This window comes from Cyanistes caeruleus, chromosome 11 (assembly GCF_971803275.1).
Source record: "Cyanistes caeruleus chromosome 11, bCyaCae1.hap1.1, whole genome shotgun sequence".
Taxonomy (NCBI): domain Eukaryota; kingdom Metazoa; phylum Chordata; class Aves; order Passeriformes; family Paridae; genus Cyanistes; species Cyanistes caeruleus.
In genome coordinates this window covers 16,480,797-16,505,921 of record NC_141711.1, presented here as the reverse complement: position 1 = coordinate 16,505,921, position 25,125 = coordinate 16,480,797, and the positions used below count along the sequence as shown (strand labels likewise).

Below are 25,125 nucleotides of genomic sequence, written 5' to 3'. Positions count from 1 at the left end.
ACCAGAGTTTTCTTCCTAGATTGTCATAGAAATAAAGTGAGAGCACATCATTAAATCTTCCATTAAATCACAGATTCTTTCAATCCTATCCAGTAAAACTGCATCAACTCCAGTAACCTTCATTTGATACCTCTGCCAGCATATTATCCACTATAGGCCTGAAAAAATGAAAGCACAGTGTCCACAGTACCTCCTTTGGCAGCTTGCTCCAAGAGCCACACATCCCTGCTGTTAAAGCACATGGATTAGGGGAAATGCCTGATTTCAGTGCACAGCCACTGCTTTTTGTCACCCTTCTGCATTAAAGACCCCTTTAGAGAACCTGATTTCTTGCAGGGCAGGGATATCCCCACACATAAATAAGCCATTTAACATTGTTAAAAAAATCCAAGAAAAAGTGCTGGGATGATTTTGTAGAGCTCACCCACAGTGAAATTTTTCAACAGCATTTGAGGAACAGTTCTAAAGCTGTAAGATTGTAACAGTCAGGTACTGAGACCACCTGCACCATAAATACACAAACATCTGGGGTTTCCACAGAGGTGAAGCCAAGTTCCTGCTCATCCTAACTGTGATTTATCAGACATCACCTCTTGGCCCTTCCACACAGCTTTATGCTGTGAATTCATGTGACCTGTCCATTATAAACACTGATATATTTTGAGAATTATTATTTTTGTTGACATGGTCCTTAATTCTTGAGCATGACCCATACATGTCATTATATTCCTTTACATGATAACTTGTGTAAGTTAATGATGCTCCGCAATCCAGATCATCCTCTCTGGCTGTTTCATTCTCCCTGTCACTCACTCCAATCTCCAGGTATCCCACAACCTCATTCAGTTATAATTTTAATTAATTTCCTACTAATGCTTATAACCTCAGAGACTGCTTAAATGCCACAAAGAAATCCATAAGAATATCTGATATCTGATGATTCTTTTGCAAAGTCAGTAAGTTAAGAACATTGTTCCAAATGCTTTAATGACATGGTAAAATCCATTATTTCAGTAAGAATTTTGTGATGTGTTAAGTGGAGAGCAGGACAATACTAGAATTTCACAATATTTCACAGACAGTCACATTAAAACAACATTACATCTTCATAACTACCTCTATCTACCTAATACATAAATCAATGTTACATATTGTATTTTAAATTTCCAGTAAGATGTAGTCTTCAACTTTCAAGACTGTTTTTTTTTTTTTTTAGGGTTTTTAAAACTATTATTTCAGCTCTAATGAGCATTTCATTTTCATGCAGGAGCTGAATGCAATACTGTGTGCCACAAAATTCTGTGCAGACTGTCCCTCGGACAATGGCAGGGAAGGGGCTGCCAAGTCTTTGAGCTGAGCTGTGTGTATGGATTTCATTCATTAACAAAAGCTGTATTGCTTAGTGTGCTTTTAAAGCACCCAAAGAGGGATATTCTGGAGACTCACTTGATGGTCTCTTACAAGGTTTTCTTCCATTAATAAGTGGAAACCTTTTAAAACTTGCAATTCATTTTTCCTTATTAAAGCCATGGAGCAAATCTGGTTCCTGTTCCCCTATTCTAGTGCTTTTCAAGAAATGAAGCAGCCACCACCTTTCTCACCTGCCTATTGATCACCTGTTCCCTTATTCCAGCCCCACTGCAGTAACAACCTTTACATTCCTTCCTTTAATTTCCAATCTTCCCTTGAGTCCTCCTGTGCTTGTGTGAATAAATAATTAAAGGGACTTTGAGTCAGCAGCAGCATTTGAGAACTATGGAACAGGAAGAGGCATTTGGCCAAAGGAGATTCATGGACAGGAGGCAGAGAGTGACAGGGTAGCAGTGCCAAGAGGCCACCCCAAAGCACCAAGCCAGCTGCAGTTCTCCCTCCTTTCCTTGCACATCACTTCTCCTAAACTTCCGGATTTGTTTCTCATCTCCAGCATTCCTCTAATCTTTGATACTACTACTGACCAAGAGCAGTTTACTATTATTCTGCTATTCTGTTATTATTCTCCTAAGGTCTCACTGGTGCTGATACTGTCAGGATCCCTGGAATAGGACTGGAACCTTTTTAAAATGGTGACCCACATTATGAACTAGTTAGTCAGCTGCTTCCCATTTTACAACCACAAATTTATTTCTATGTCAAAGCAAATCTGGAAGAATAACCCTGTTTCCAATGACCTGAAAATCCACTGCCTTCATCTACCACTACAGGTCTGCTTTTAGACAAAAATACACACATTTAGGGTCAAGAAACTTAATGGGAATTCAGTATCTTCAATTCTTCTTTTAAGAGCTACGTCCTTGGAAAATGTTATGCCTCCAGTGTGTCTTTTCCTCAAGCTTATCTTCTGCACAAGGACAAGAGCATGCAGAGAATCTAGGAAATGTTAAGTCCAGTTTAGGAAGACTGAAGTATCAAGTCTGAATAAGCTACATGTGGAAATTAATTAAAAGCCCAGTAGTTATAACTGCTAAAATGAGTGGTAGAAATTAAGCATGGGAAGTACAGAGCTGCAATCTGACTGCTTGATCCTACTGCCTGGAACAAAAAAAAACCATGAAACACCCACAACCAAAACCAACAACCCAATAAAAGTTTTCAGCTATTCTGAATATACACCAAAACTAGTCCTTTTGCATAAACTTGGAGAAAAATGCATCAAAACTGAGAAAAAAATTCCCATTTTACCCTGCTGAGCTCAGACCCAAGAGCCACATCAGAAGCAGTATCTTAAACAAAAGCTTATTTATTCTTCTTGCTCCTATATGCTATAAGTAAGCTCCAATTACTCTAATTGCAGCATCTCCTCCTGTGCTAATTCACATCACAGTGAAACCACCTCTTGTGCAGTACTAAGCCAGGGTTTACAATCACTCTCATGATTAGTAATTGCTACAGCTCCTCAAATACAAGAACCACTGCTCTGACAAGCAAAGTCAAACAGCTTCTTGTTCATTCGCTTGAAAAGGAAGAAAAATGAAAGGAGTGCAGTGTATCACTTCTTGGCTTCCCCAAAGTGACTGAAAAGCAGGACCGTACTGAACTCTGCAGAAAGGAAGGAAGCCATCAATGGTTTGGGATGTTACATTTCAGCATGAAAAAGGGGGCAAACAGGGACAAAAATTATTGTTGGGTGAGCAGGAGTGGCATTGTGCTCACAGGGAGTTTTTGTTGTTGAGGTTTGTTTGTGATGTTCTTTGCACAATGTGTGAAGATAACAAAAGAAAAGGGCTGGCAAAGAGCTTGGGCTGGGCTGGTGAGCCCCTTGTATTCATCCATGGGCACGTTTCATTACTGGGGGTGTTTCAAGACAAAAATCCTGACTGAGCATCAATTTGGGAATGGTGGTACAGCACTACCAGATGCATAATGCCAAAGCTGTGGAGGGCTGCAGATCAATTTTCTGTTTGAATTGGAGACTGGTGATAAAGAACATGGAGTAAAAAAATTAATTCTTCAACAAAGTATAGGAGATTGGTTTTCTGAAGCAGGAAAACCAAAACCAGCAGCACATTAGGGCTTCAGTCTCATTAGGCAGAATCTTACACCCTTCCCTTGCCTTAAATCATGATCCAAGCAGCTATTTCTCTCAGAAACAAAACCTCCTTCACTCTATCCATTCCAACTGAAAGGGAAAAAGTACATATGCTCCCTAATTTTTCTAATTTTCCTCAGAGCTTCTTATTTCCTGATAAAACTGGGAGAACTCTGAAAAATCCCAATATAATTAAAAATACCTCAGTCCTTTCTCAAAAGCTGTATTTAATTGGATTTTCAGAATTTAGTGTGTGGCCAACTCCTTCTAAGAACATAGGTTATTTTAAAAATACGTATTGGTCCATGACACATGTAGAAGTGCTCATGGAAAGGGGTACAGTGATAGCAGAAAAGACCATACAACAGCTTGTATTTTAGACTTTCATCTTCTCTTGGTGTCTCCCCAGGTTTCTTTCTGACACTTTTAGTGTCATGTAAAACCTTAGCTGCACACAGAATACAAACTCAGGAACAAAAATCAGGAAATGCTGCCACAGAAGCCAGAAGTTTTCAGGAATAAGCTACAAACACTTGCCTAGCCAGGACAGTTCATCTCCTTTCAGTCCTACTGATTAAAAAATAAATTATAAGCATGATACTATTTAATTTCTCCTTGTCCCCCTCCCCAAAAAATCTCTAGTCTTTTCTTTAAAGAATGTTAACATACCTGACAATAATTCTAGAGTAACATTTGAGCTGGCATACGAGTACCACAAGCACTTGAAGATGATACTGTAAAAGCACTGCATTTTGTCCCAAATAAATCTCAAGAACAAGCTCCACACAGGCCATTCAGGAGAGAGCTTGGGATGAGCTGGTCACTCTATGGCAACCAAACCTTGCCAACATTTCCCTTCAAAATATCCCAGCCTGGCTGTGCACACCACATTTCAAGCAGTTTACTTCATCAGTGCCAACAAATACTGCATTCTTCCTGTCCCTGTGTGTACAAACTCTACAAGAACTCCATGTTGACCAGATGAACGGAATTATATGTTAGGAATTACTAGTATAGGATCAAAGCATTTTCTTAAAGCTGAAAAAAAAGGAGCTTGTTTCAAAACATGAATTAAGTTAGGAGAGAAACACTGTGAAAGAGATCCCTGGGACTTGGTGGGAGTGGGAAGGGGAGAGAAAACTGAACTATGGTCTCAAAACTTTACAGTTTGGACGAGCTAACATTTGCATGGTTTAACTTGGGAAGCTGTTCCTGTATCAAAAAGGAAGTGCACTGACCCAGCAGAGAAGAAGTTTTAAAACCCCAGGGCAGCAACATTAGCCAGTTTTCCACAAAGCAATTACTGCTCCTCACCATCCTATTTGGAGGCTGAGTGAAAACCAGGCTCTACTGTCCTGGCTTTCCATTTGTGCTGCAGCCTGCAATACAGTTCATGATAACCACATGAGGCTTCTCATATTTGCTTGCACAGCTTCACACAAGAAAAAAATAGACTTTTATTTTCATTCCACTGACCAAATTGGAAACTAGAAATTTGTCCAAATCTCTCGAGTTTGTCAACTGCAAGAACATTACCACAGCCAGTGACTGAAATGGTCACATCAGGACAGCACTGCAGCAGTGTTTTGAGAACATCCTGTAGGAATTTTCTAAAAAGGAAAAAAGCCTCACTTTAGGCCTTCTGAACTTCATTTCAGGAGCACGGTCCCATGTCCATGAAGAAAGCATACACTATATTGACATTTTAATAATTTCCCATTGTGAAAAATAATGGGTTTTACTCTTGAAAGATGATTTAAGCAGTAGGAGTATCCTCTGAAAAAGCTTTTCAAGTTTATTTTCTGTTCATCATGATTATCTTATAGAGTTGCTAATTTTTGCTCATCCTCTTGGGAAAAAAATCTAGGTCCTTACAGCTGCTGTAAGACTGACCTAATAAGAAAATCTCCCAGAGCTCCATAAAATGAGTCTCCATTCTCAGTGTGAGTGCGACAGGAAGCCAGAGCATATGTACAGAATGGACCTGTGTCTGTGAAGAACTCAATTCCCATTTCCAGTGTAAAGCAAGAGCATGTCCCAGATGCCAGCAGTGTTTGAGCAATCCATCATCGATAGCGGTCACTGCAGAGCCCTGGAGACAGGAGCATCACCTCTGCTGAACTTTCCGTTTGTTCTCTGTCTCAACAGCGACTCGTGGACTCTTTAAAAATCTTCCTTTTCAGGCGAGTGCTCACAGAGTGTATTTGGTTTTTCCCCTTTTCTTTTGTTGGGGGAGGCAGGAGAATTCTTTCCCAAGCTGTCTTATCCAGTCACTCTGCAATAACCCCGCTTTCACAAACAACTGAGGCACAGTCCACTGCTTTGGTTTATGGAGTGTATTTTATAAAGACATCTTAGAGAAAAGAACACCAAATCTGTGAGGGAAATGAATCTAGCCCTGAGAAAACGGCTCCAAGCAACACAGTTTGCTTCCCTGCAAATTCAGGCTTAATGCTCATGAATTATTAAATTACCACATTGGCGAGAAGCCCCGGGGGAGGATTACAGAGCTTACAGTAAGACTGTTACTGCAAACACTGGGTTTCCATGGAAACAGAAAATAGTGAAAATAACTACCTGTCATTTCTCTTGCCACATTCAAGGGAAAACCACCACAATGTTAAAGTGTTATTGAGGCTTGCAGGGGAAAGGGAGCTAAGCACCAATTACATTCTCCTTGGCTTCTTGTTACTCTGCCACACTTGAAACATCTGACACTGTCAACACCGTCATGAGGATTTCTCTGTTATTTCCATTGTGAAAGGTACATAGTTTTGTTCCTGAAAGGAATTCTGTCAATTAAAACAGGTTTCTATCTTAAAAAAGAGAGAAGCTTCAGAGTCATCTAGTGCAATTCCCCAGTGTTGGTAATTTTAACTAATGGAAGGCAAGGCAGACTGACCCTGCCAGGTGGCAGGTGAGGAAAGCTTTGCAGGGAAGACTTCTAATTTTGGATTACAGGTATTTGGTAGAATAAGGATTTTATCACCATCTCTGCCCTGGGAGAAGCTAATGGTTCTGAGGTCTGATACAGCAGCTGTCACATTTAATTCTTGCTCCACAAGACCTTCACACATGACAGTTTCTGTCAGGAACACAGAACTGGCTTTTGAGGGGGAATTTTGCCACAGAATGAGCTCAAGCGTAACAAGAGGCTTCCATACACTGGGCCTTCCTACAGACAGAAAATTACTTGGAAGTGCTTTCTCTGTGCTCACTTACACACTTAAACAATCCAGATTTCCCTGCTGTCCCTCAAGTGAGCAGAATTTCTTCCAGCTGTGTGTGTTCATGACACATTGTCATTCCTCCTAAGCAGGAAAAGGGAAGACATTCCAGTGCCTGCAACTCATTGATTTCTTCCTGTTAACAACTAAAAACTCAAGATAACCCTGCAGAAAACTCTACATCCCTGCCTATTTGTATGTCATATTTCATCCTCAACCCAAAAAGCCCCAACTCGTGGGGGAAGGAGTATGGTGGTGATGAGAGATACAAAATAGGATGGATATTTTGTAAAAGCTCCTGCTTTGGAATAGCTACATATTAATAATTCCATAGGAACTAGGAAAAATAGTAATTTTATAGAAAAGAATTAGCATCTCTAATAACACCACTTACAACTCTTACAGCAACTTTCATACACAAATACAGACATAGCAGTTTCTTTTGCATACACTATTTATCCCCCCTGGCCAGGGGATAAATTGGAAAACCACGCAAATGGAGATTCCAGAGAGAGATCCAGGGAATGAAAATCAGCTGAAGCAAACAATAGAGAAAATGAAAATGCATCACTCCTCCTGTGTCCTTTTCTAAAAATCTACCCACCAAAAAACCTTATCAAGTACTCCACAGGCTTTGTCTTCAGTGATGACAAAACTTGTGTTTTCCAGAAGTTCTATATTCTAGCAGAAAGGCTCTTTATCCCAGCTGTCTGTGTGCAGCAGATTTCAGAGACACACAGATCTTCCATGGTCACTGCAATGGCCACAATAAGGCCACTGCTGTGGGTAGCAATAATAATAATGTTTGCTAAGGTTTTGAAGAAGTTCACCTTGAGCAGGATGAAAAACTCATTCTGCTACCATTACTATTGCTATGAATTATCTCTTGCACAAAACTCAGAAAAACACTTCCCTTGAAATACTAAAGCCACACCAAACTAAAGTACAGGAGGAGCTGATGAAGGATTAACTATCCTAACAGATCAGACTGATAAAAGACAGGTAAAAATTGAAAGATGGGTTTTTTCATGACTAAGCAGAAGAAAAAACTCATTAGTTGGTAAGGTTAATCCTGGGAAAATGTTCTGAATATTAAAGAAATAATTCTGAGTGATACAAAGTTATTTTTTTCCCAGCAGACAAATCATTATACTGACAGTGAATGAGATAACTTTTCTATTTTAAAATAGCTATGCTATTAAAAACATAACAAAAGGAAAATTTAGTGCATATTGCACAATAAAAGTAAAATATAATTTTCTACTTCCTTACATAGCAACTGGCAATAAAGGAACATGATAATATTTTAAAGCAATTAACTGGGGATAAGTGCCCACACATTGTCCCAGCACTCCCAGAGGCATTAATTGAGAGAGAAACAATACAGAAAAAGGATCTTCAGGTCAGTCCCATATCCTGGAAGAGAATGCAGTCAGACTGGTTTGACACAGTTTTTACTGCAGATCCTTCCACATTAATTAACATTTTCTCTTTCAGCTATTCAACTTCAACCGTATTTATCTACCCAGTGACCCCTCTTTCCTTTTTCTGACCTTATTAATGACAGTCTAACTCTTTTTTATTTCACCTGCCCCCCTCTCTCCACTCCAAGCTGCCAAAGCTCCCTCTGCCCAAGCAGAGTCTGTGTACAAGTTCTCCAGCCCTGCTTTGGGCAGGTAGGGCTGCTCTCTACAGGTGCTGCTGCATTAAGGATGCTGATCCTGCACAGCAGAGCTTTGAGAGGACTCAAATCCCTTCTCCAACAGGACTTGTGGGAAATTTGCCATTGCATTTCACAAGTTGGCTCAATGCTTGAAATGGAAGCTCCTGAGAGTGGTAATTGTCTGAATTAGCAAGTGCTACAGGAAAATTACTCAAGATGGCATGTGTAAGCACAATGTAATTTTAGCAACACTGTTCTTGCTAACATTTTTTAGCAGCTGATATACATTCCTATTGACAGTTTGAAAGTAAAAAAAACCCATGACTAAATGATGATGAGAACCATGAAGCTAATGGCCATCATCAAATACAAACAGAGATGAGGGATTCTTGGCAGATTTGTCAAGGTAACCATCAGCAGCTAGCTACAGATTTGTATTCTGACGTCTGAATCGGGAATACTGTGTCTCAGAAACTCCTACTACAGAAAGAGCGAAAATCAAATCCCCTACAAATTCATCATTTCTAAATCCAGTGTTTCCAAGTGGTGCATTTCATTCTACTCTACCTAAACACTGGCACAAATATTTTCTTTTTATAGCCTCCCTTTGCCACTCAAATGCAGTATCGTGACTTCTACAGGAGACCAGGTTGTACAAGTGAGCAGCAACTTGGGAAAGCTTCTAACACTCACACGCTGGTTAAACCAAACCCAGTGTGGTCATGCCCCATAAGTTTACTTGTTTGCAAGGACACATTTAAATTGATAACCATGTTTTCTAATATTTTTACACCATTAGTATCTTGACCCATTTACACATTTGTCTGCTGATTTTTATCACAGAAAATAATTTGGCTGGAAAGCGTCCCAGGATCCAGAGATGAGTTACAAATGGGAAATCATTATCTCCATTTCCTCTGCAGTTACCACCAAACCCCACTGCAGAGCAGTACTAATAGCCAAACATTGCTACTGAACATTTTTTGACTCAGCCTTGAAAAATAGGGCCAGATGATTTTATGTCAGATGACTTTTGAGCAGCTGAAGCCAACTATCCTGCTGTAGACCCAGAGTGTTTTTTCAGTCCTTAATTACGTTTCCAAACCATGTTTCTCTCCCGAGAACTGCTTTGTCAATGGTGCTAAATCCTTAAGGCAAGACTTGGGACAGACTGTACTGCTCACATTCTCCCCATCATCCACCCACAAGTTGAGAACATTTCCACTAAAAACATCTTTCTGTATCACCTATTAGCAAGAGCTTTAAAGAGCAAGCTTATGTTTTTTCTCTTTTTGGCTACTGCTTTTAAATTTTAACACTGAAATAGATGTTTCCCAATCCAATTCCTAGCCTGTGTTGCAGTGGTTAGAATCCTGGCTCACCCAAAAGACATGGCAGATACTTAAAATAGACACTGCAGAGAACACCTGGTCTCTCAACAAAAGGTTTGGACACTTTCTATATGAGAAATGCCCACATGGGCTTCCTCAGTCACTCCCATCAACACCACCATGGGCACTCAGCACATCTCCCAAAGCTGCAGTCACGAGGAGGTCGTTGCTATAACGGGAATGGCAAAGGCTCAGTAAGTAGGAGGAGGCAGGTGGAAGAGTTACCAGCAGAAATATGCACAACACCACTTTCCATGCATAATTACTGCTCAGAACTCCAGATCTTCAAATTCAATCACAGCAGAGTTTCTCTTTTGTTCTGTTCACTCTCCATAATTAAGGATATTTCTAGATGACAAGAAAATTTTAAATCCCAGTGGTGTGTAAAATAGGGTAACTGGTGGAAGATGCTGGCAGGATGAAAAACATTCACATGTTTAAACATAAATTTTATAAAGAAAAAATAAGACAGAAATTTATTTATCCTTTTCCATACTCAAAAGGCTGAGAGAACTGGGATTGTTCAGCATGGAAAAGAGAAGGCTTCAGGGTAACCTAGCTGTCCCTTCCAGAACTTGAAGGGAGCCTACAGGAAAGATGGAGAGAGACTCTTTACAAAGGCTGGAGTGAGAGGACAAAGGAGAATGGCTTCACACTGAATTTAGATGAGATATCAGGAATAAATTCTCCCCTCTGGGGGTGGGCAGGCCCTGGCACAGGGTGCCCAAAGAAGCTGTGGCTGCCCCTGGATCCCTGGCAATGCCCAAGGCCAGGCTGGATGGGGCTTGGAGCACCTGGGATAGTGGAAGGTGTCCCTGCCATGGCAGGGGGTGGAATGAGATGGCCTTTAAGGTCCCTCCTAACCCAAACCATTCTCAGATTCTATGACAGTTAGTGGACTTATAAAGCTTATTTTCAGAAAAACCCCACTATCATACTTCTGAATGTGTAATTTTTCTAAGCTTTGCATAATTCCATGCATTTTCTAGAAAAAAAGTTATTATATAGGTATCTAAACCTCACTGCTTTACTAAACTTAATTTATTTTTCATCCACCAAAATCATGCTAAAAATATCAAAAAATGTCAATATATCTCTTATTTGTTGCATCTTTCTAGCACAAATAACACTCTGCATTCCTTTGCCTACCAGTTTCCAGCTCCTTTAGAGCAGTTTCATCCAGCCTGTATCTCTTTATTCTATCAAGTTTAATACTTCTCTTCTGTTGAGGCAGGAGGTGCATTCCCATGTAACAGAACAAAATTAGTCGGCTCTGATGTGATTTGTGCTCGACAAATCTATGTTGACTTTTACTTACCATCTTGTTACCTTCTTAGTGCTAACAAGTAGTTTATTTGTTCCATTTTTCGCATTTGTCATCGGATTGCAGCTGACCTTCTTACGGAGATTGAGGCAAAAGAGCCATTAAATACTCCAGCTATCTTGGAAACATCTGCTCATGGCTTAATGTCCCCTTTAATCTGTTTGGTTATTTCTTGATTTTGTAAAAAAAGTGGGTGTTTTCTGGGAAAGCATTATAGAATTATTCCTTTTTTTTTTTTTTTGTCCTGGATGCCCTGTGCTAGTTATTTTTCCTACAAGTTTCTGTCTCCTCCCATCCCTGCTTGTGCAATTTCATTTGTCCTTTTTCATATTGCCTTCCCAGCTCCATTTCACCACAGAACATGATACAGACTTTCTGTTGTTCCCACATATTTAATCTTTCCTTCATACTGAAGCAATTTGCTTTTGTGCTCTTCAACAGTATCATTCACAAACAGACAACTCTCAAATGTATTTTTCTCCATATCAGTTTACCTATCTCTGTCTGATCCTTATTGACACCTTCCATGCCGAGTTCACCATCTTCACAGTAACATTTTCTTTGCTGCCTTTTTGATGTTACTCTCAACTCGCTCATTCCATGATCATTCATCCCAAGATAAGTCTCACAATGGGGTGCAATCATTGGCTATAATCCAAATTGGATCAATTATCACATCATCTTCCAGTAACTTCCACTTAGCAAACAAACTGAGGTATTAAAGATGAGTCACAAAGTTGCTAGACTAGTGGCTTTGTATGCAAGAAAAAAAGAAATCCCAAACACTTTTAAACAGACAAATACACTTTAATCCCTTTTTATCTGAGCCTTTAAGTTCTATTGACTTATAAGTATTACTTTATATATTTCTGACAAACTAGAAATGAAGTAACTTTTTCTTTGTGTTTACCTCTAGGTCTGACCCCTCTGATGGCAGTGGTGTTATTCCTGCTGTCCACAGATCCCCACTGTTATCCTTTGTCTGCTCCCCCTTTGCTGACAGCCATTGAACACAGGAACATTTTTGTATTGAGAACATGGGAACCATCTCAAACGGCATTTCAGCTGCTGCTCAAACCTTCTGATTGTTAATCCACACCTGGTGCATGTTGTTCCTTCAGCCCTTGAAAACACTGGAACTTGCAGCAATTCCTCACTTAACCTCCCTGGGAAATAACTCTTGGCACCAGCAGGTTCAGGGATGTTTATAATCCAGCACATGTCCAAGGCAGTAACACTGAAAGCCACTCAGCCTCCAGTGTGAGCTGCTTGGGTAAGAAATTTATCAACCTCCAAACCATTTCAGAAGTCAATTTGTCCCTTTCATTTCGAGTGCAGTTTGCAGAAGCCTTGCTTGGGATTTTTACCTTAATGTACTATTTCCCGAGAGGAAAGAAAATGTTTTAAAGTAGATATAAAAACATCATTCTGAATTTCTAGCAATGTGTTTGTCTGTTTTCTGGTTTCTTCTCCAAAACAGAGCTCAGCCTCATTACACATTTTTTCCCCAGCACTCTTTGGGATGTCAGAAAATGTAAAAATTATGCTGTTTTCATTAAAGCAGACCATGGATGCTTAATGCAAAGAGCTAAGTAATAACAACTGTTTGCACAAAAAAGCATTACTGTATATATTTAAATTTGCCTGAACCACTCTTTGTACTTTTTCTCATTATAACTATTGCTTCATTTTTTATTTTTTTTTTAACACTGGCAAAACCCTTTCCTTAAGGCTCTCCACTCAGTGTTTACATACAAACTGCAGCCCAAGACAATTCATTTCCTTTCAAAGCAATTCCTGCTAACTACATCAACTGGAGTGTCCAAAGAGCTGCAAAGATGGGAAGGGTCTGGAGGGGAAGCTCTGTGAGGAGCAGCTGAGGGCCCTTGGTTTATTCAGCCTGGAGGAGACTGAGGGGAGACCTCACTGGGGCCTTCAGCATCCTCCTGAGGGGCAGTGGAGGGTACCAATCTCTGCTCTCTGTGCCCATGGACAGCAGGGAAGAGCTGGAGCTGTGTCAGGGGAGGTTGAAGCTGGATATCAGGAAATACCATCAAGTCATCAGAGCATTCTAATACAGACCAATATTTAGTGGGATGTACTCTGAAGAGAGAGAAAACTCTTCTCACTTACTCTGAGCTGTCTTCCAAAGAGGGGAAAGAACATTCTGTGGCTTTTCCCTCACTTTGAAACAAATCTAAATCTAATTGCTGAAAACTAGGAGAGTTTTGACTATGGCAGCAAGTGACTGCCAGGACATGCTTTTACCAAAACTCAGAACACCGCACAAACATGGTGCTTTTCAGATCAGACCAAGCTGCATTTGCTAAACTTCCAAGACACAAAATAACTCCTGCAATGCTCTTCTACATACTTTGATGTTTTCAAAACACAGGCTTATAAAAGAAAAAGCCCACCTTACGTTTGTTAACACTGGTACCAATGAGTTCAATAAACAGAGAGCAGACAAAGGGATGAACATTAAGAGTTTATGTTGAGAGCAATACAGTGATTAGAAAAAGGTATTTTGTGGCAGGCCTGGAAGCCAAGGAGTGGAGGAGAGTTAGAGGAGGCACACAGCAGTTTCCTCTGAAACCACAGCCTGGCCCTGTCATCATTTGTGCTTCTTAACCAACAGTGCTAAGGAGGAAGCTACAAAACACCATTCAGTAATGTCTGAAGGCAAAGTCAGAAAACTAAAGAAATTCAACCATTCTGTACCTTTAACTCTGCACTAAATTTCCTATGCAAAGACCAGTACCTCTGATCTTCCCACATACGGATTGCAGGGCCAGCAACTCAGGATTTACCAGCTCTGTCCTTCCAGCTGGGCCACAAGAACACACCACATTTTTATCCCCAATATGTTTGCTCTGCTCACAGCTCTTTTCCTAGGAAGCTTTTTAGCTGTTTGACACATTCCTACCTGATCTGTTTGCCTTCCCGGACATCGTACAAAGAAAAAAAGACGTCTGTGTCCTCTCCAATGGTGTTGTAGGTGAAGCTCTTCAGGCTGAGGAAGAAGTGATGAGGCACTGGCATCCGACAGGCTTCCCCATGCCGCTGACGGATCGTGTCCACCTGATTCAAAGCAGGGAGAACCATTGGCACTTCCATATATTCCATATACTTCTATATATTCTTCTAAATAAAGGACACCTGAACAACTTGACCACTTTAACTGAGATCCTGCTCGCCTCTCACCATCAAGGAAAAGCTTAATCTCAAATATATTCTGCCTCAGAGATAGAGGCAGAAAGCTTAATCTTGCACCTATTTTTAACACTTCTAATTTGAATAGATTGATGAAACTGTGATAACCAAGTAGAAACAAAACAAATGGGTTATGCATTGGAAATCTGATTTTATCAAGTAAACCAAATCAATCCTATTTCTCAAATTTTGCCTTGATTCTGGTACTGAAAATGAATTATAAAGACAGTATTGGGGTGGTTCCTGATGATTTCCATTTAAAGTATATAGACTTCAAAGCATTTTTAGTAACATTTGTTATATTATTTCTTTTGAGAAGCTGCAATTTCTTTCTAGAAGTCATTTATGTGGACTTCAGGATGAGGACAGTGATGTCCCCTGGTACTGGGCACTGCTGAGACCACACCTTGAATCCTGGGCTTTGGGCCCCTTGCTGCAAGGAAGAACTGAGGTGATGGAGTCTCTCCAGGGAAGGGAACAGAGCTGGGGAAGGGTCTGGAGCACAAGTCAGATGAGGAGCAGATGAGGGAGCAGAGGGGCCTCACCCTGGAGGAGGCTCAGGAGGGACCTTATTGCCCTCTGCAATTCCCTGAAAGGAGGTTGTTGTTAGGTGGGGTTTGGTCTCTTCTCTCCAGGAACAAGCAACAGGATAAGAGAAAATGGTTTCAAGTTGTGCCAGGGAGGTTTAGGTTGGATATTAGGGAAAAATTCTTCACTGAAAGGGTTGTCAAGCACTGGAACAGGCTGCCAAGAGGGAATTGGTGGAGTTGCCATCCTTGGTGGGATTTAAAAGATGTGTAGATGTGGCACAGAGGGACAGTTTAGTTGTGGGCTTGGCAGTGCCGGGGGAACATTTGGACTTAATCTAGATTAAGGTCATTTTCCATTCAAAAACAATCCATGACTTAGAACCAGGTTTAACAGGCCAGTTTATCTTGCAGGTATAAAAAAAGCTTAAAAAGGGTTGATAACATGAGCAACCGATCCAAGCCAAAGTTTACATTTTGATTTAACATACAGAGACCTATTTCCAGCAGTGAATGCTGGGGTGGCCAAAGAGAAAAGCATGTAAGTAAATGTCTGCTTTCAGATTTTACAATTCTTCACATCCATTCATGCTGATCTTAATAAATAGGTTGCATGAATATCATAAATTCATTATGCTCGTCACGTCTGAATGCATGGACAGGTAGATTCTAACAAAAAAAAAAAAGTCTTAAAATGTCTAGAATTAAAGTTCAGATTTGTATTGAAAAAAGGAATTTTGTTCTGGATTTGAAATTAAATCCAAGGAAATCCTCATTCTTTAAAGACAGGTACCTGTGGAAGCACAGATCTCTGTAAAGATCAAAGCCAGGTTCCATGACCAGGACTGGATTATATCAGTACAGAAAGGATGTGTGAAACAGAAGCCACTAAGCCACATGTTAGCAGGTAGAGAGAAGAGTCACACAGGCAGAGTGAGGCTTTTGATCTCACTACACAATTTTATCTTTTAAGAACAACAGTTACAAGCTCAGGAAAAGATACCTAAATGGAAATTTGAAGAAGGAGCTTAGTGACTTAAATACTTGGGAATCTTCTGAGGAAGTGTGCCATGGGTAAGGACTTGCCCAGTAATCTCCATCATACCTTTACCTACATTACCAAGGACTTAAAGACTACAAAAAATTCAAATGTGGATGGTATTTACCTGTGATGTGCTCTGCTGGACACTGTGTCTACTTGACAAATGCTGTGGAGATACAAAATAGTAACATTTAAACCTTTTAAAAAGTAATAAATATTTACATTATATTTTTGTAGCATTAGAACAGTAATTCTAAAATATTACTTTTAAAATTATTACCAACTTTCCATGGCCTTTTTTTCACAGTGTATCATCACACACACTTTCCTAAAGGCTTTTCTCAGTAAAGCCTTTCTTAGCCTATTTGAATTTACAGGGAGTATTTACCTTAGCTTTTACAGTAAATTGCTGTGACAAGTTAGACAGAATTTCAAAAAGAAATGCTATTACAGTGTTGGAAATTCCATTATTCTGTATAATCTCTGTTTTCTCCTGCGAAGTGGGAAGATACCCCACCACTAATCCTCACCTCCTGGTATGTTGTCTGTGAAAAAGTGCATTTGTTAAAAAAAGCCAGTCATCGAGAAAGAAAGATGTATTTTAGATGTTGTTAAAACTTTTCACTCTAATAAGAAAATGAAATCCTGAAAAATGATTGATGGTTCTACAATTTCAGCTGCACAACACCTGTAAAGAAGCATCAGTATAAAAGAGCGACATGGCTGGAAACTCAAAGGATGATGTTGTATTTAAAACCTTTTATGCTAGAAGATGTTATAATCAGAAAATGGACTGCAAGACTCACTGGAGCCATTTAATCTCCAAAGGGAGATTTAAATACTAATCTAAATTGAAAAGGTTTCAGAGAGCTTTTAAAAAACCCATCATTAATGATTCTGCCATGCCTTTCACTGAACATCATCTTAATATTAGCATTTTAAACTGAAATATTAACATTGACACTACCACACATTATTAAATACTCTCTTCATTCACCCCACCTCTCTCCTATTAGAAACCCAACATCTTAATCTGACAAAACACTTACACTCTGTATCAGAATTAGCAGATCTGTTGACAAACATGAAGCCTCAAAGGACATAAAAATAAAAGATTGTCCACTGAATGTATTTGGCATCTTAAACTACAACACCATCTTTCACACAGAAGGCAAATAAGATTTCTTTGCCACAAAAGGAGAAATAACCTTCACCATGAGAATAACCCAAGGAGATATTGGGGTACTGAGGGGGCTGGCAGAATGCTCACTGAGCCACTTTCAATCCCTCACCAGCAGTCCTGGCTAACTGGAGAGGTCCCAGTTAAACACAAGCCAGCAGCGGGCCCAGCTGGCCAAGGACACCCCGTATTTGACTCTGGTGATGCCACATCTCAAATCCTGTGTTCAGTCTTGGGCCCCTCACTACTGGATCAGCCATTAGGGAAAATTTTGTCACCCAAAGTGTTGTCAAGCATTGGAAGAGGCTGCCCAGGGCAGTGGTGGAGTCCCCACCCCTGGAGGGATTTAAAAGATGTGCAGTTGTGTCCTTGGGGACAGGGGTTGGTGGGGCATTGGCAGTGCTGGGGGAATGGCTGAGCTCAATGATCTTAAAGGTCTCCTCCAACCTAAACAATTCTGTGATTCTAAATGGCATATTTTGACATCTGTTTACATTCACAGTTATAAAAATGTCCTCTTTCACGCTCTCAGTAGAAAAATAATGATCTCCAGCTCCATTGTTTGTCTAACTATTGCACCATCTTCTGAATGTAAAAAGCCTTCAAGCTGGCTGAGTTGCCTATTTAATCTTTTTGTCACCTGCAACCACTCAGCATCAGCTGGCATAGAAAAGACCAGTTATTTAAGCTATTCAAGGTGTCCTTACTTCTTTTGATTAAATTAATCTCTAAATCCCAGTAAGAAAGCAAGACACTCAAGCAACACAAATATGAGAGGTGGTCTGAAGAGATTCCACAGCAAACACTGCTGCTTACAAAGTGTATGCTGAGGTAAATCTATAAAAATAAGGGGTAAAAACCTCAGGTTTTAAATTTTTCCACAACCAAAAGATTAGATTTGACTAACTCTCTGCTTTCATGCTTCAGAACCACGTTATAACAATACAATCACTGACTGAGTTAATTTATGTGCCCTTGCCTCTGGCCAGGCAAAGTGCCCAGAGGGTATGTGCCATTTTTGGGTACTTGGATGGGAGGGTGACTGAAAATAGCCAACATGGATTTATCAGGGGTACATTATGCTGGATCAAGTGATTCCCCTGAAGTAAAATAACCAAATCAGTAGATGAGGGAAGATTAGTGGCTGTTGTCTCTCCCAGCTCAGCGAGGCCCTCAGCACAGTCTCCCACAGCATTCCTGTACCCAAGCTGTAAACTTACACCTGCATGGGCAGACTAAACTGTTTGGTCCAAAACCCCCAACAAACAGCAGGATTTGCAGGCTCCAAAGGTAGTGGCTGATGGTGTGAATTCTTCAGGGACTGTCCTGAGACCTACGCAGCCTCAAATTCCCAGATGATCCTAAACTGGGGGCAGCAGACTGGCAGGGTCCTACTAAAGCAAGCTAAACATAAGTCAGGGGGGCACTCAGGCAGCAGGGACATTTAACAATTTACTGTTTCTGTTATCAGGAATGGAGCCAGTAGACTGAGAATAACATTTATTCCTTTTTCATCAGCACTGAGTAAGCTAGAGCTGAAACACTGCATTCAGCAAAGGCCAGCGAAGCAGCACAAGGTGTTTGAGGAGGATGGAGGGAATGCATTTTGAGTCTGGAGTAGAGAAGGTTTGTAGGTGACCTGTGGCAGCCTTCCTGTAACCATGAAGGTCTCAGCACCAAGAGGCAGCCAGGCTCTCCACAGAGCTGCACAGCAAATTGGCCAAAATACTGTGGCCATCAACTACAACATGGGATATCCCAATGCTTCAACAAGGAAAAATATAACTCCATCAGGGTAGTTATTAAAAACTAATTAGAACATAAGAACACAGATCCAATCCTTTCCCTTGAAGAACTTCAACATTCAACTGGACAAAGCACTGAGCACTGAGTGAATTGTCTGAATTCAGTATTGACCTTGCCTTGAGACCAGAAAGTTTGCTTAGACCTTCCTGAGGTCCCTTAAAACCTGAAAAGTCTTCCAAAGTAATATAAAAATAGGACTGTTAAGAAATTATCCATCTTCATTCTAAAAAAACCAAGAAATCAGTTTTACCTTTATTTTTCCCAAAAGATAGTTGTAAATGTTGTGCAAACTTTACCAGATACAACTTTCAGTATATTTTTCCTCATCAAAGTGTTTTCTGATGCTTAAACTGATTCCTTGCTATTGTAACATAGGCATATTGATTCTTTTCTTATCCATCATTAGAATAAAAAGATAATTAAGCTTGTGATTTCATTATAACCTTACATCTTGTCTACAAAACCACTTAGGCTTGTAGTGTCCCAATCTGTACTTCAGAGCCAACAACTGTCTGCAGGGATTCAGACCTTACATTTATTATCCCCTCTGGTACAAAACAACATTTTTCAAATAATTTCTCCAATTTCTCTGTATTATTTAGAAATTTGATCTTTCCCTCCACTGAAAGAATCAGAAATACCATTTCTAACTTTGTGGATTTTGTATATTTAGGAAGCAGACTCCTTATTTCAGCATCTAGTCCTTAATTAAACTTGAAGCACTTGAAATGGAAGATGATCCCAAGAAATTCAGCAAATTCATCCCTCCTCCTATTTAATCAAATTATTGACAACCTTTTTTTTTTTTTTTAAGTATGGGTTTTCTAATTAGCTCTGTGTTTACATTACAGTAATTTCATCTAGAACTAATGACCTTTGGAGAGTTTAAATTAAAACAAACATTTAAAACCTTTATCGAAATCTAAATATGGCATCAGCTGCTTCTCCTCCATTCACTGGACTTATCTATGTTCTGGAACTTTATTAAACTATTAAATTGCTTATTCTGGACAAGTTTACACTCACTATTACTCATATCCTTGCTGCAAGTAATTTTCCACTGTTATTGTTATTGTTATTATTATTATTATTTTCTAGCATCGTTTACAGGGAGAGAATAATTTCCAGCTCCTCCTCCATCACCTATTTTTAAGGTGTGAAACTGGCTTGCCCTTTGCTGGTATTCTGGAACCTTACCCATCTTCCCAATGACTATCACTAACATGTCTGATATGGCTTCTCCAAAGATCCCAGCTGGAATGTATATAGTTCCAAATCCCCTGGAACTGAAAATGTCTTGATAAAGAATTGATAACCCTTGGTAAGAGTTTAGTGGGGCAAAAGGATATTAAGTGCCCCATTATTTTATTGCATTAGATGCCAGTTGGTTTCCCCCAGTATGAAAACTTTCCTTTAGCTTCCCAGTTAGTACCAGTTTATTTATATAAAACTGTTTCTCCATGCAATTGACCATATTAGCTTGTTATATCTGAATTTGTGCATTGCCTTTCTAATTTTTCTATTTACTCATTTGTGCTATTCTATTATACTCCTCTATAATTCTGTTCTTGTAAACTGGCTCTCAGTAATCTCCATTTCCTTTCACTCTAATGCCTGGGGGAAATGAAGAAATTCTTAATTCATCCAACTTGGCCTGTTAGTGAACATCTTGTGGTTTTGTTCTTAATTTACTGAAAGAGCTATCAATTCTCCTTACCTCCACTTTCTCATCAAACCTCTTTCACATGATATCAACCAATATCAGTTTTCAGTGTTGCTCTTCCTTATTCCTTTCCTAACAATGCCTGGTGAGTTAATCCCATCATTCCCAAGTCATCTTAAAAAGTTTTCTGTCTTCATATTCTCATTTGACTTCTTACTGGGCTTTAGAACCCAATGTGCACCAACCTGTTCTGTCAATCTGCTTTGTTTTACAAGGAACAACCAAGAAAATCAAAGATTTTATTATTTTCCTGTCCAGTTTGTGTCCAGTTGTATTCCTTACCTAGTAGAGTTTTGGATAACTGAAGTCTTATTTTCTTGACTATTCCTTCTTACCAATCACATTTACCATTTGAATAAAGAAGAAACAGTTATGAGGTGATGGCAGCATTAATTTGAAACTATTTATTTAGGAACTCTATTTTTTTCCATTAGGAAAATATAATGGCATGAATGGCATTTCTCTCACACAATTGGTAGAAATGCCTAAGCTGCAGCAGTTACACAGCCAACAGCTGTGCCTTCCATACACCTCCTGAATTTGTCCTGAAGACACATACCCACTTCAATACCTTTATAGAAGAGCTAAACCTAATTAATCACCAGCTTTGTACATTTCTGATTTGTGAAACAACTTCAGACATTTGTGTCTTGTAACCCTTCCACTAAAATGTGCCATCCAAGTGTTCCTGACATTCTGCAGGACTCTGTGTTCCTAAATGACAACTTCAATCCAGTGGAAACTCCAGTACTGAGCTCTGTGGCAGAATTCCGAGAACATATTTTCCCACCATTCAAAAGTAATATGTATTTTTAAAAAGTGTTCTGTCATATTGGTTATAGTCACAAACATTGTCATAGGGAAAGGGCAATTTGCTTTCCTTCAGGAGCGAAGCAACAATTCCTGACAAATGCTCTGCATCCTGCAGCCACTGGCATTTAGCTTCAGAATGAGTAACGTGGAGAAGCAGGATGTGCAAGGCCTCAGAGCACAATAGTTCTGCCAAAGAGAAGCATACAGCATCACCCAGCAGTCACAGACACACTTAGCAATGAAACACGAGAGCTAAAAAGAGGCTCAAATTTAACAACTTACAATTTATCAAGAAGTGCTAAGTCTAATGACAGAGCAAAAAATGCTTGAATCTCTGTTGTCACAGAGGAAAAAAATCTGATGTATTACCTCATCCATTTCTCTGCTAATGAGTTTTCTGTGTTATATTTAATATCCTACAATCCTGAAAATATAAGTTATTTGGCTCTCACAACTATTCTTGCGAGATTATTTTACGATGTAAAACCTCACTGCTCATTTGAGTATCCATTTCACCACAAGCAAGGAGGATTCCCTCTCTGTGTTTTTGCTAAATAATAAAAACAATTCTCAGACCACATTAAAATAACCCTAGAACAACCTAAGTCACCAATACGCCCTTCCTTCATTTTTTACTATATTTAAGTTAAAAAAAAGTATAGCAGGATTTTAGCTGCTTTGGTTCCTGAAAGTGCCTCCTGACCGTGAAGAGATGTGATTAGACAGCACTGTCCTCTTGCATCTACAGACTCCAGCAGCAGTCAAGTGTGAAGTGAGTAATGGTGCTGTCCTGAGCCCTGCCCAGGATGGAGCAGCACAGAGACAGTCACAGGACTAGGGGGTGACATAATCAGGCTGCTCTGACAAGAAATATTGCCTATTTGCAGTACTCCAAGTATTCAGAGTAAAAAATGTGCAGAATAAACCTCAGAGTAATAAACCAATCCTTAATTAGCAACTAATCTCACAGCCCAAGTCTTCATTGATGGAATTTGCTACCAAGTTATTTCCACACTGTACTGAAGGAAAACTCTGTACTGGCACCAAACTCTCCTCAGACCACAGCAAAGCAGGAACATACTTTAAAAATTAGCACTATAAACTGGTGTACTTTCATATTTCTTATGAAATAATTCTTCTTTCCATTAAATCCGCTGTTACATGGTGCAAATAATCCACAGGAGCAGGAAAAGTCACATCGTACAGACCAAACCCATCACCAAGCCATGGACCTCTCTGCCCCTCATCTTAAATAGCTGGAAGTCCAAACTGTTTTAAAAGGAGATTAAAAGCTCCCTAGAAGTGAGTGACACTGTAACAACATTATGTAGAAAACAACTATTTTCTTTGAAAGATATTAAGAGAAGTTGTATAAAATAATTGCTGAGGGGTTTTTATTTGGCTTTTTTTTTTTTTTTTTATAAAACAGCATCTGAGGAAGGGTTTTCATTCACTTTCCTGAATTTTACATGTTTTTCCCTCTACAGTTACATCACAATTTAAACCAAAATTATCTGTATTAGTCCTACTAACAGAAAATCCAAACACAGTTAAGTTGTAAAATGCATCAGTGGCTTTACAGTTCATTAATGGCACAATTCACATTTTCAAAACAACTTCAACTTCATTATGTATAAACAGAACTGTACAAGTGACTAATAATGACAAACTTGCAATAAAGTGTACTTCACCTGAAAATCCAAATATTCAAATGCACTCCATGCTTTCTAAAGGGCACTGACATACAACGGGGATGGCCTTAATGTTCAAGGATTAGTTTTGCTTAAATTATGCTTTTTTGTGAGCTCAAAAAGTCTTTGTAACAGGGCAAGGATGTTTATTATCTATGCAACCACTAACCCAGACTTTTCACTTAGAAATTCCTCATCTGCAAATCTGCTCAAAGAATCAAATAGCGGCTCTCTGGGACTTTCTGGACTCAGAGAACCTTCCCAGAGTTAACAACATGTTACTTTGTAAATTCAAATTAAAATGTATCAAAGCATGCCAAGGCTTAGGGTACAGGAGACACTGTTCTGGTGGTCAGGATGCAAATGAAAAACATGTTTAACTTGTAACACCATTTGAAACAAGAAAACATGTAAGAGTAAAGAACAAAACAATTTTCCCCCATTTCCCTCCCACAGTAAAATCTCAACGGAATCTCCCACAGAATTTCTTACCATTTTATAAAGGTCTGAAACACTGATCTGATCTGAATCCACAACCTCGAAGTCCTTCCGTGGAACTAAGTCAAGGCCCAAATGCCTGCAAGAGAAGGAAGGAGCAGTGTCAGTGTGGCACAGGAATGCTCAGCAGCACCTCCTGCAAGTGCCTCCTCCAGGGCAGGGACACAGAAATACCCAACTATTCCAGTCTTACTGCACTTGTTAACCACTGAACAATTCTAAAGAAAATCCTAATGCAAAGTTTTAAAAATCCCACTACAAACTTACTACTTCTCCCCTGACTTCAGTGGAGCTCTGGCACATAATGCAGGGGAAGCTTTTGGCCAATATGTTGGTGCAGTGCCCAAAACAAGGTAATTTTATACAAGCAATTGTAGCAGACAAATAAAGTTCATATTCTGGTTGCTGCTGAAGGATTTGAGTAAGATCCTTCGCTACATAATGAAAAACTTCCATTAATGTTCAAATGTGCCAACAGATCCTGAGCCTTGGGAAGCTGCTTTGATATTCCTGGTGTTCATAAAACTGAACCCCCATATAAACATAATATTTGTTGTTAGTAATAAACAATAACTGCAGTAACAATAATCCTAATCTGTATTTGTAACACACAGAATATTTTTAAGTATTCCGAACAGAAATAATATTTTGGCTCAAATCAAATATATAAATTGATTTAAAAAAACACCAGTGCGAAGATGACTAGGTAAGGAATTCAGCTGTAGAGAAGGCAGTTCAGGTCACATTTCACAGCATTAGCAGACAGAATGAGATATTCTTTATCCAGACAAATAAATGCAAACCATTAATGATTAATTAATAAGTGTAGACTGCAGAACAAGACAACCTTAAAGGTGACAAACCCCAAGATTTGCTCCATAGATCTTCAGTTTCTGAGGCACAGAGTTCTGAGTATTACAATGAAGAGCTACACTAAACACACAGTAGAGTACATTTTTAAAAAATCCAACACATGAATTAAACATTTTCCTGCTTTTGCCTTATGTAATGTCACTTCTAGACATTTTATTTTGAAATTCTTTAAAGTCTTAAAGAAAAAAAATCAAAATTTCAGAAGAGGTGCCCTCACGAACTACCTTGGCACTCCTTCTGTCACGAACTATAAAAGAAAAGCAAAAGTCAATTTAATTTTGTAATCAGAGAGGGAAACATTCTGCACAGACTTGTTCCTGATGGCAGATGAAAAATTTTATTGAGAAAAACCTCTCTGGTACTTTAGAGTAATTGTCTGGAGCAATAACAGAAGGCTCCAGGCAATCCAGTGTCTCTTTCTGAGCAATTGGCTTAGAACAACAGCTGGGGAGAACCAGTGGTTTGGAGGAAGCTCAGCTACCTTTGCTCACCATGGTGCTTTTAAATGTTACCCAGAAGTTTCCAAACTCTGTAATTCTTTTGTTGAAACTTTGCCTAAGCAGGTTTTCCTTCTTTATTTATATCCCTAAACCAACACATTTCCAAAATACAGCTCAGCCCTGTTCAC

General features: G+C 39.4%; 1 protein-coding gene across 34 annotated transcripts in view; it reads right to left on the bottom strand.

The window, feature by feature from the left end:
- DOCK3 (dedicator of cytokinesis 3) overlaps positions 1-25,125 on the bottom strand; it is a 183,220-nt gene that overhangs the window by 91,681 nt on the left and 66,414 nt on the right. For all 34 annotated transcript variants that reach the window (XR_015274895.1, XR_015274896.1, XR_015274897.1 and 31 more), the window contains exons 7-9: positions 23,619-23,703; positions 16,038-16,079; positions 14,058-14,212 (exon numbers count right to left, since the gene is read on the bottom strand). Coding sequence is in view for 30 of the 34 variants with exons in the window: in XM_086845695.1 (XP_086701821.1) it covers positions 14,058-14,212; positions 16,038-16,079; positions 23,619-23,703 (282 nt within the window). In the remaining 4 variants the exon portion in view is untranslated. The remainder of the gene's footprint in view (positions 1-14,057; positions 14,213-16,037; positions 16,080-23,618; positions 23,704-25,125) is intronic.